At 43.0% G+C, this 11,412-nt stretch overlaps 1 protein-coding gene across 9 annotated transcripts in view; it reads right to left on the bottom strand.

Annotated features, from left to right (window-relative positions):
• The window catches only part of OSBPL8 (oxysterol binding protein like 8), a 240,915-nt gene that overhangs the window by 37,357 nt on the left and 192,146 nt on the right, over positions 1–11,412 (bottom strand). For all 9 annotated transcript variants that reach the window (XM_044280415.1, XM_044280417.1, XM_044280416.1 and 6 more), the window contains 5 exons: positions 7,942–8,012; positions 6,117–6,197; positions 5,022–5,123; positions 4,280–4,483; positions 3,928–4,012 (listed from right to left, as the gene is read on the bottom strand). In XM_044280415.1, the coding sequence (XP_044136350.1) occupies positions 3,928–4,012; positions 4,280–4,483; positions 5,022–5,123; positions 6,117–6,197; positions 7,942–8,012 (543 nt within the window). The remainder of the gene's footprint in view (positions 1–3,927; positions 4,013–4,279; positions 4,484–5,021; positions 5,124–6,116; positions 6,198–7,941; positions 8,013–11,412) is intronic.

Genomic DNA, 11,412 nt, shown 5'->3' with positions numbered 1-11,412 from the left:
TTTTTTTCCTACCTTGACTTCTAATAGGTTCTGGCAAGTAATTTATTTTTTGCTGGATGCCTGCTACACAACAGAATCCTGATAAATAGTCTCAGCATTGTCATATCCAGCCAAAATAATAATCTTGTAACACCACATTTCAGAAAGAAAACCTACAAAGTATCGTAGTCACCTACAGTACGATCAAGGCCAGAGGACATCTAAGGGTGGGATTTGTGCAGAGCAGAATGGCCTCCAACAACCGCTGCTTTATAATAAACATGACAAGGCACAAAAGTATCACAAAATATGCTTATCTTCAATTATCTTCAATCAACTCTAGGGAAAAAAAATAAATCTACTAAGAAAACCTTTTCCAGTACACATTGCACAGACTATGGCAGAATGCTAAATAAGCAATCAAAAAATCCAATGAATGGTATGGGAGAGGGGAATATGAACTAAAATTTCACTAATGTTTTCCCATGTGTCAGCGGAAACACAAAGAACAGAAAGCAACTTAACAGTCAATGGGTAAAGTAGAATCTAAAATTTAGTGCATTATCCTCTCAAGCAAAGAGGTGGCTTTCTAAGTACAGGCGCTCCCTAGTTGCTGGTGAGACATCTATGGAGGCAGATTTCAGAGCACTGATCATATGTTGCACAGGCCAATGTCTGGTTTAACAGCAGGTTTATTTTTTGCTAATTTTATTGTTGTACTGTTTTTAGGAGACAAGTTGAAGGACATACAGATCACTTAGGCATGGACTTTGACAAGTGGCGAGGCAAAAGTATCAATACATAATAAGAAATCGTATTTACCAGGGGCATAGGCACCAACAGTGAGGTGCACATTGATCAGCCAGGTGCCATCTTTTATTTGGCAACTGCTAGCTGCCATTATTTGGGAATTAGTCCAGTTAGCATTGTTATGGTAGATTACGTGGGTTGTGTCGTTAGGATATGTCACCAATGTCAGATAGGAGCGGATCCCAAAGGTAGGACTTGCAACTCTTTCTAGAACGGGGCTCCTAAAGTGAATGAGCACACAGCGCGCTCTCTATTCACCTTTATGGGAGTTCCAAAAATAGCTGAGGGAGCGCACTTGTGTCGCGTTCTAGAGATGGGTGGTATATCGCAACGATATACCACCAATGTCTGAGGTGAGGCGGCCCCTTTAAGGAAAGGCTTTCCTTGCTTTATGCCTGCTATTGTGCACTACGTAATATTATCGTGTATGACTTTTCTGCCTCCTTATTTTATGTACATTTTAACCTGCAGTATTTCAATACAGATGTAATTTAGAGACAAGGATACGGTCTTAAATCTAAAGCAAAATGTGTGAAATCTGTGCCTGAACCTGGAAGACATCTACTCATCCTGAAGCACTGCCCAAAAACCAATGCAGGTTTTTCTGCAGCCCAATAGACTGGCATTATAATGTACAGTGTATATGCACTGGTGAATTCTACACTCTCGCAACAATGACGCCAACAACACACAAAGCAAAGTGGTTATCGCAGATCCCATTCTTACAATATTTCTTCTGACTAATAGATGGAACACGTTATAAAGGAAACAATCTGGCTGCTTATGGTAACGGTATGCATTTGTTGTGCCGGAAAGCCGCAGATAGATGTCTCTGTAAGCAATTACCGGTTGTATTACGCAAGCAGAAGGCTGCACGCTGGCCAGCACGATAACTGTAACCGTGTGCTTTCTGCTACATTTGCACAGTAATGTACAGTCAGCTGTCTCCATATGGTGGGAAATATTACACTATATTAATTCATTGACACAATGCAAACTCAATTAAACGTCACTAAACTAGTTAACACGGAAAGCTCACACATGAACCCGGGGTCAGACTTATTAGTGGACATGAAGATAAGCAGCTGTAGTGGAATTTGCTTTACACCCACAGCACAGACTATGCTTGGCATGCTATTCCACATTAATGCTCGAAATGCTAGGGCCATGAAAATTCTGCATTCTCTATACTGCTTAAAGGGGTTGTCCGGGTTCAGAGCTTAACCCGGACATACCCATAATTTCACCCCGGCAGCCCCCCTGACTTGAGCATCGGAGCAGTTCTTGCTCCGCTGTTCTCCTTTGCCCTGCGCTAGATCGCGAAGGGCACGGGCTCTTTTGTTTACAATCACACACTGCAGTGTGTTCGGTGACATCACCGGCTGTGATGGGTGTGCTTTAGCGCTGCCCTAGACATTTTACTAGCTAGGGCAGCGCTAAAGCCTGCCAATCATGACCGGTGATATCACCAGGCTTCCTGGCAGCCCCATGGAGATCCCAGTACGTCACCGGATCTCCAAAAAATGCCTTTGCCCTGCACGATTTAGCACAGGGCAAAGGAGAGCATCGGAGCATGAACTGCTCCGATGCTCGTCAGGGGGGCTGCCAGGGTGAAAATGGAGATATGTCCAGGTTCAGCTCTGAACCCGGACAACCCCTTTAAATGTATCCACTGGCACTGCCTCAATTACCTGAAGGTATACCATTAATGAAAGTGACACATCATACGGGATATAATGAATAATATGCACGCTCATTTGTATAGGTGCTCATCATCCAAGCTCATGTCAAGGTCTCATGCACACAACCGTGTTCACATTGCAGATCCCCAAAATACGGATAACTTCCATGTACACTCCGCATTTTTTTTTCCAGTCCCATTATCTAAAAAAAATATTCTGTTCTCATCTGTAATATGGACAAAAATAGGACATAATTTGTGAAACAGACATACGGATGCAGACAGAACTCGGATGCGGATCGGAGGAAAAAAGCCCTAAAGGATTATTGTTATCACAGCCAATATCTCATGGCCAAAGATAATCAACTTAAATGACAACTGTGTTCCAAAAATACTTAGAAATTCTCCCAGGTGCCTGCTCCAGTGTCAATGAACTGTCCTAATGATGCTTCTGACACTCTGATGTGGAGACTGGCAGGAGTCACAGTAGTTGGACCTCCACCAACTGGGCATATCCCAGTGATATGCCACCAAGGTCTAAGGACAGATAGTCCTATTAATGAAGATCGCTTTAAAAAGCAAACGTAACTGAGAGACAGGTATTCAGTATAGATGTGCTATTTATGTCAACGTGCTGTGACAAATGAAAAATAAGAGGGATTTTCTGGGATTCATATTACTGATGGTGAGCCCTCAGGATAGGTCAAGTATATCTGATCAGTGGGGGTCTGACTCCCAGCACCCTCATCATATGTTTGAAGAGGCTGCGGAACTCTGATGAGCGATGCGGCCTCTTCCTAGGCCATTGACGCCAAGATCCGATAGGCCATCAATATATGAATCCCGGAAAACCCCTTTAATAGTCTGCCTTACAATTCCCACTGAAGGAACTTCTAACTTCTTGGTGAACCCCACTGAATAGAAGACAGCAATTGTACTGTGTCCAACCAAAAAGATAGCAGATTTACTTAGAATAAATATAAAGAAGACATGTCACCTCTCCTAACATGTCTGTTACTCAGTAACTTTATTCCACATGCAATAAACATTCTGCAGTCTCTTTTCATATACCTTTATTCTGCTCCCCTCAATTATTTCTACTAGAGGTTTCTTAATGAATCAGCAACTGGATGTTACTATCGAGGGGGGAGGGGGGTCTTTATACAGTCCCACTCTGGCACTCTTTTCACGGGTGACGCTAGGGAGGCTCGACCTCGTAGCAGCCTGCTATTGGCTGCCGTTCCAACCCGACCCCCACCCATTGCTGGATGTTTTGATCAGTGCGACAGGGAGATGCATCGGCGGGCATACAGGCATATAACCTATATTAGGGGCCCGGGCATTAGGGGAGACTTTAAGGGCTGTTACATGGCTGCTCTCTTTAAGTCCATGGGTTGTGTCTGCTATTGCAGCTCACCTGTGTTCAACCATTTTCCTGCAGAAAACATAATACTTACCATCTGACTCTGAGGCAGCTCGAATAATCAAGTAACTGCTTGGAAGGGGCTGAGTAATGGATCCTACTCCTTCACCTTTAGGACCCTTGAAAGAAAAGAAAAAAAGGACACAGTGGGGGAGATTGATCAAAATTGGTTTAAATTAAAACTGGCTTAGTAGACCAATCACATTCCACCTTTCATTTTTCAGAGCTTCTTTCAAAAATGAAAGGTGACATCCGATTGGTTTCTATGGGCAGCTAAGCCGGTTTTCCATTATAAATCTTCCCCAAGGGGATCTCCAATGTTAGAAAGCGGTATTGAAACTACTACTAGCATTTTATTCAAATATGAACGTGATTGTACTGCTCACCTTAACAGCCCAGATAGATTGCTCCAGAGGGTGGAAGAGTTTAAAGCAGAAGCCATCCTTCTTTGAGGGCCTCTCAATGATCTCACACGCATTCAACAGCACGGTGCCTACCCACTGTCCATTTTTGGGGGTTTTGTAGATTAAAAGGACTCCTGGTTTTAATACACACCAGAGTTTTGTCCAGCTTTTTAACGTTCCTCTAATCTATATGAAAACATATCATGACGATCAAACTAAAGGAAGTTAAACGGCATGTATCAAGTCACACTATGTAGCATTTACGTATTCTGACACACATACATTAAAGGGGCTTTCTGAGACTTTATAACTGATGACCGATCCTCTAGATAGGTCATCAGTAGGTGATCAGTGTGGGGGGTGGGCGAGGCTTGGGACCCTGCGCCAATCAGATGTTCGAGAAGGCAGCAGCACTCGCAGTAGCCCAGTGACGACATGTTTATCAGTCGCCTGGCCTAGGAGCGGCTCAGCCCCATAAAAGTGAATGGGTCTGAGCTGCGATACCAAGCACAGCCGCTATACAATGAACGGCGCTGTGCTTGATGAGCACGGAAAAGGCAGCAGTGCTCACAGGAGCGTCAGTGCCTTCTCAAACAGCTGATAGGCGGGAGTCCTAGGTTTTGGACCCCCACTGATCAGAAACTGATGACATCCGTATTAAAATCTTGGAAAACCCTTTTAAATACTAATACTATAAGAAGCATAAGAAAATGGCTTGTCTCACCTTCAACCAGTCTGACATGACAATAACAGAAGGGTCTGTGATGGTGCTGAGCAACTCTTTCGTAGCCCTCTTTTTCTCCTCCCTATAATTTTTCTTTTGAACCTGGAAAAATAGACAAAATAAGTTTAATCTGGTAAACAGAAGCTATCACAAAGGAGAAAAACATTCTATACATGAAGTGTCCATTAGACTCTGTTCACATGTGCATCAGGGGCTGCATACAGTGGGATTTTTCCAGAGTGACAAACCTTGGAATCTAGCAGACCCCTTATAAGTCAATAGGGTCTAATGGGTGCTGTGGTGTCTATCTGCAATGGATGCGCCAAAATGCAGGGAGGAAAGGGAAGAAAAGGAGGAAAGGAAAGGATAGGCAAGAAAGGAAGGAAAAAAGAAAAGAAATGAAAATAAAAGGAGGGAAAGAAAAGGAAAGAAGGAAAATGGGGGAAAGAAAAGACAGGCAAGCAACCCTAACCCAAGGAAGGAAGGAAAGAAGGAAGGAAGAGAAACAAAGGAAAAGAAGGGAAAGAAAATAAAGGGAAAGGAAGGAAAAGAAGAAAGTCAATTCCACATTAAAAGAAGCCTGTGTGTTTAGTAAAAAAATAAAAATAAAAAATAACCATACATTATGTACAACAGTGCCCAAAAATGAAACCCCACCGTTGTGCCTGTTGGTGAATCCTCCACATGTGGCACAGGAGGGGAATACTTAGGCCTTTTTCAGTATATTGCGGGCTGCAAAAAACTGATCCGCAAAAAATACGGACGATGTCCGTGTGCATTCTGTTTTTTGCAGAACGGAACAGCTGGCCCCTAATAGAACAGTACTATCCTTGTTCATTATGTTGACAATAAACAGGACATGTTCTATCTTTGAACTGAACGGAAATGGAAGGCATACGGAGTACCTTTCATTTTCTTTTTGCGATCCATTGAAATGAATGGTTCCGTATACAATACGCAAAAAAACGGAATGTAAATGGAAAAAAGATGCCTAACACAACCAGTACAGTTGCTAGACACTATCAAGATTTCCAATGTGTGTCCTTCAGGGAGAACGGTGACCTACAAGCTGCCATAGTGTAATATATACTTTACCTTAAGAGACTCTTTTTTTGTAAGTTTGCTGGAGGCCGCAGCGATGTCCTTTTCAGATCCATTGTATAATTTAGACTCTGACTACAAATAAAAGAAAAGGCTTATCATGATTTGTGCAGGCGTAAATTCCTCTCTCTTTTCCTTCTGTCCAACTCAGAAGGGTTCAGGAGGCCGAGATGGAAGGAGCATGCCGGAGATGTTGAAGCAAAGCTTTCACTGTAGAATGCAGTACAGGCAGGCAGCCAAGATGGATATACAGTGTTATGGGAAAAGATTCAGGAGAACTTGTAAATTTATACATACATCCAGGACTTGAAATTGATAATTTATCCTCACAGTAGGGTCATTAATAATAGCCTGGTGAGGGTTTGACTCCCTGATCAGATGGTGAAGCATGGACCAGTGCAGTGGCCTCTTCATACTTCATCAAGGACAGCGCCGTAGATTGTATAACGCTTGTACTTGGTATTGCAGTTCATCCCATTCACTGGAATGGGCCTGAGCTGCAGAGGCCATGCAGCCAATGAGGCCAAGAACACATGGCGAAATCTGTGGCAGAAAAATCTGTAGTAGATTACTAGCTGAAAAAAAGGTCATTTTTGGTGGAGGTTTTAGGATTATTACAAGCGTTTTAGAAGAGTATTTGGTTGAGGATTACCAGAATTTTTCTTATCCAGCCCTTGGTTGGGATAGAATTTAAAAGCATTTTTGGTGGTGTAAACGCCACTAAAAACGCTTCTAAAACTGCTAGCGTTTTTCTCTGCTGCCCTATTGACTTCAATACAAAATCCATTAACTGTCCGCTTCTGAGACTTAACATGTCACTTGAAAAGCGGATCTCAATTTAGCGGCGAAAAAAAAAAAAAAAAAAAAAGAAACACACCATGTGCACATGACATTTTTTTCCACAGAAGTCATCATTTTGATGGCAGATTCAACTTGTGTGAACATACCTGTAATCTGATGTCACAGGCCCAGGAAGAGGCCGTGGTGTATGTTCACCCGAGGGTACCAGGAGTTGGACCCCCAACAATCAAATTTTGATGACCTATTCTGAGGGCAGTATGCTATACGAGAATGTATATAGAGATAGCTGTCGATTACTGAATCTTTTTCCATAAAACCATATATCAATCTGCTCAGCTCCTCCTCTTCTATAATATCCTGCCTGCATTTTCATGGTGACCGTTTCACTTTAAGGAAACAGCAGACACTAGCGTTTTTTTGTTTTACTGACATAAATAGTCATCTACTGAACTCGTTAGTCTAAAACTAACACCTCAAAGCAATTTCCTGGACTCCTGTGGGATACTGGGGTTAACTGCATATACATTTACAATTTCAAGATTTGAGTGACAATTACCCAGATTTCCCATCTCACCTTGCTTTTAAAAAAATCTAGAATTTGCCTTCATGAAAAACATTAGGGAACTTATAATTTCAAATATGAAGTCTGGAAACATCTACCAACGACACCCAATGTTCCATGTGTGATGCCGTAATGTTAGACAAGAACTTCTTACATGAGAATAATTTTTTGTATTGTGCAGTATAGGCCATGGCACCTTTTTGCACTCCCTAATGAGCCTCTCTTTTCAAAAAGTGCGTTGGCAGCCCCCAAGGAGACTCCCCCCATTCTTGAAGTGTTCACAACCAATGTACCCCCTTGTCCCAATATCTGTAGTAACAAGACACTGTGAAAACTGCTGGCAAACATTAACTATACACTCTTAGTATTACTGAATTATCAAATTACTTGTAGTCTGAACGTAAAGTCGTACAATATAATATTTTAAAAAAAAGTACCGTATGTCCAAAAGATTACCTTGCTTTTGGACATAGACTGTGAGGAGTCATCTTTGCTTTGCAAGACTTCATCCTTTCCTCTGTCAAAACCTAGAAGGGAAAAAGAAAAAAATATGCTGAACTTGTTCAGTTTTGAGTACAGAACAACATTCCAGTATGGACATACACTGAACAAAAGTATAAACGCAACACTTTCGGTTTTGTTCCCATTTTGCACTCAAAGATCTGAAACATTTTCTACATACACAAAAGACCCATTACTCTCAAATATTGTTCACAAATCTGCCTAAGGGTACCGTAGTTTTCGCCCTATAAGACGCAACTAGGTTTTTGAGGAGGAAAATAAGAAATGTTTTGTTTTTTTTACCAAAAAGGTGTGCTTTTGGAGGGTTTTGAAATAATGGTGGTCTGTGCATGACACTATTAAGGGAGATCTGTGTATGGCACTGGTATGGGGGGGGGGGGGGATCTGTGTATGGCACTGGTATGGGGGGGGGGGATCTGTGTATGGCACTGGTATGGGGGGGGATCTGTGTATGGCACTGGTATGGGGGGGGGATCTGTGGATGGCACTGGTATGGGGGGGGGGGATCTGTGGATGGCACTGGTATGGGGGGGGGATCTGTGGATGGCACTGGCATGGGGGGGGGGATCTGTGGATGGCACTGGCATGGGGGGGATCTGTGGATGGCAGTGGCATGGGGGGGGATCTGTGAATTGCACTGTTATGGGGGGGTGATCTGTGGATGGCACTGTTATGAAGGCGGATCTGTGGATGGCACTGTTATGGGGGGTGGATCTGTGAATTGTACTGTTATGGGGGGGGGGGGGTGATCTGTGGATGGCACTGTTATGAAGGGGGATCTGTGGATCGCACTGTTATGGGGGTGGATCTGTGGATGGCACTGCCATATATGTGCCACCCACAGATCCCCCACCCCATAACAGTGCCATCCACATATCCCCCACCCCATAATAGTGGCATCCACAGATGCCCTAATATACCATATCTAAACCTGTGGGAGGGGGAGGGGCCAGTGTCATGCAAATGAGTTGGGGCCGGTGCGGTCACAGTACTCCGGCCCTGCCGCTCACTCACTGCTTTTTTGCTTAAACCTTTTATAATAATAACTTTAAGTGAAGTTCCAATCCCCAGCCCCATCTGTACTACTTACTAAATGTCCTGTAGCAGACAGAGCAGGGCGGGCGGCCGTAACTCACTGAGATCACGTGCCTGCTCCGCCTACTTCATTCATAAAGTAGGCGGCGTAGGCACGTGACACCAGTGAGTTACGTCCAGCAGCCCGCCCTGCTCTGCCTGCTACAGGACATTTAGTAAGTAGTACAGATAGGGATGCACATTTCAGAGCAGCCTTTATTGTGGGCAGTCTAAGGCACACCTGTGCAATATTCATCCTGTCTAATCAGCACCTTGATATGCCACACCTGTGAGGTGGGATGGATTATCTCGGCAAAGGAGAAGTGCTCACTAACACAGATTTAGACAGATTTGTGAACAATATTTGAGAGTAATGGGTCTTTTGTGTATGTAGAAAATGTTTCAGATCTTTGAGTTCAGCTCAAGCAAAATGGGAGCAAAACCAAAAGTGTTGCGTTTATATTTTTGCTCAGTGTACAAACTACTGTATAGACAACTGGACAGTCTCCAACAAAATGTGAAAAGATTAATTACATCATTCACGATGCCAGAATTATAGAACACAATGTTACAACAATCAGTATATCCAAATGACTGAAGGCTCCCAACCAAGGCTGCATGCATTGTACAGTATTACAGGTATGAGGTCTGGTTCACAACTGATCACACAGGGGCAACATTAGTACACTGGGGGAGGGAGAAACTTTTTATTTTTTGAGTTGCAATTTCCTCTTCGCACATTGCACATTCAACTAGTGGAGTAAACTATTACACATAAAAAAATGACCCAAAATAAAAGACCAATGCCAGATATTGTTACATAATGCTTGGAAAACACAAACACACCATAAAAAAAAAATTTGAACCTTCGAGGCTGCGGCTTTAGAAAAACTAAGTAAGGCACATACTAAAAATTAAATCAAGAAAGCCTGAAGGGTTACTTACAGTGCCTTGCAAAAGTATTCACACCCCTTGACTTTTTTCGTATTTTGGTGCCTCACAACCTGGAATTAACATGGATTGTTTGAGGATTTGCATCATTTAATTTACAGAACATGCCCACAACTTTGAAGATTTGTTTTTTTATTTATTGTGAAGCAAACAACAAATAGGACAAAATAACAGAAAAAGTCAATGTGCATAACTATTCACCCCCCTAAAGTCAATACTTTGTAGAGCCACCTTTTGCGGCAATCACAGCTCCAAGTCGCTTTTGATCTCTCTGAGCTTGCCACATCTTACCACTGGGATTTTTGCTCATTCCTCCTTGCAAAACTGCTCCAGCTCCTTTAAGTTGGATGGTTTGGGCTTGTGAACAGCAATCTTTAAGTCTGACCACAGATTTTCTATAGGATTGAGATCTGGGCTTTGACTAGGCCATTTACATGTTTCCCCTTAAACCACTCAAGTGTTGCTTTGGCAGTGTGTTTGGGGTGATTGTCCTGCTGGAAGGTGAACTTCCGTCCTAGTCTCAAACTCACGCACAGAGGTTTACAGGTTTTGCTCAAGAATATCCCTGTGTTTAGCACCATCCATCTTTCCCTCAACTCTGACCAGTTTCCCAGTCCCATCCCCACAGCATGATGCTGCCACCACCATGTTTCACTGTGGGGATGGTGTTCTTTGGGTGATGTGATGTGTTGGGTTTGCGCCAGACAGCATTTTCTTTGATGGCCGAAAAGTTTATTTTAGTCTCATCAGACCAGAGCACCTTCCTCCATACATTTTGGGAGTCTCCCACATGCCTTTTCGCAAACTCACAATGTGCCTTTTTGTTTTTAGCTGAAAGTAATGGCTTTCTTCTGGCCACTCTGCCATAAAACCTAACTATCGAGCGTACGGCTTATTGGCGTCCTATGTACAGATACTCCAGTCTCTGCTCTGGAACTCTGCAGCTCCTCCAAGGTTACCTTAGGTCTCTGTGCTGCCTCTCTGATTAATGCCCGGTCTGTGAGTTTTGGTGGGCGGCTGTCTCTTGGCAGGTTTGCTGTTGTGCAGTGTTCTCTCCATTTGGTTATGATAGATTTGATGTGCTCCTGTAGATCATCAAAGATTTGGATTTTTTTTTTTTTTTAATAACCTAACCCCGACTTTTACTTCTCAACAACATTGTCCCTTACTTGTTTGGAGAGTTCCTTGGTCTTCATGGCAGTGTTTGGTTAGTGATGCCTCTTGCTTAGGTGTTGCAGCCTCTGGGGCCTTTCAAAAAAGTTGTGTATATGTAATGACAGATGATGTGACACTTAGATTGCACACAGGTGGACATCATTTCACTGATTATGTGACTTCTGAAGGTAATTGGTTGCACCAGAGCTTTTATGGGCTTCCTAA

The sequence above is a fragment of the Bufo gargarizans genome, chromosome 2, assembly GCF_014858855.1.
Source record: "Bufo gargarizans isolate SCDJY-AF-19 chromosome 2, ASM1485885v1, whole genome shotgun sequence".
In the NCBI taxonomy this organism is placed as follows: Eukaryota; Metazoa; Chordata; class Amphibia; order Anura; family Bufonidae; genus Bufo; species Bufo gargarizans.
This window is presented reverse-complemented; position numbering and strand designations above follow the sequence as displayed.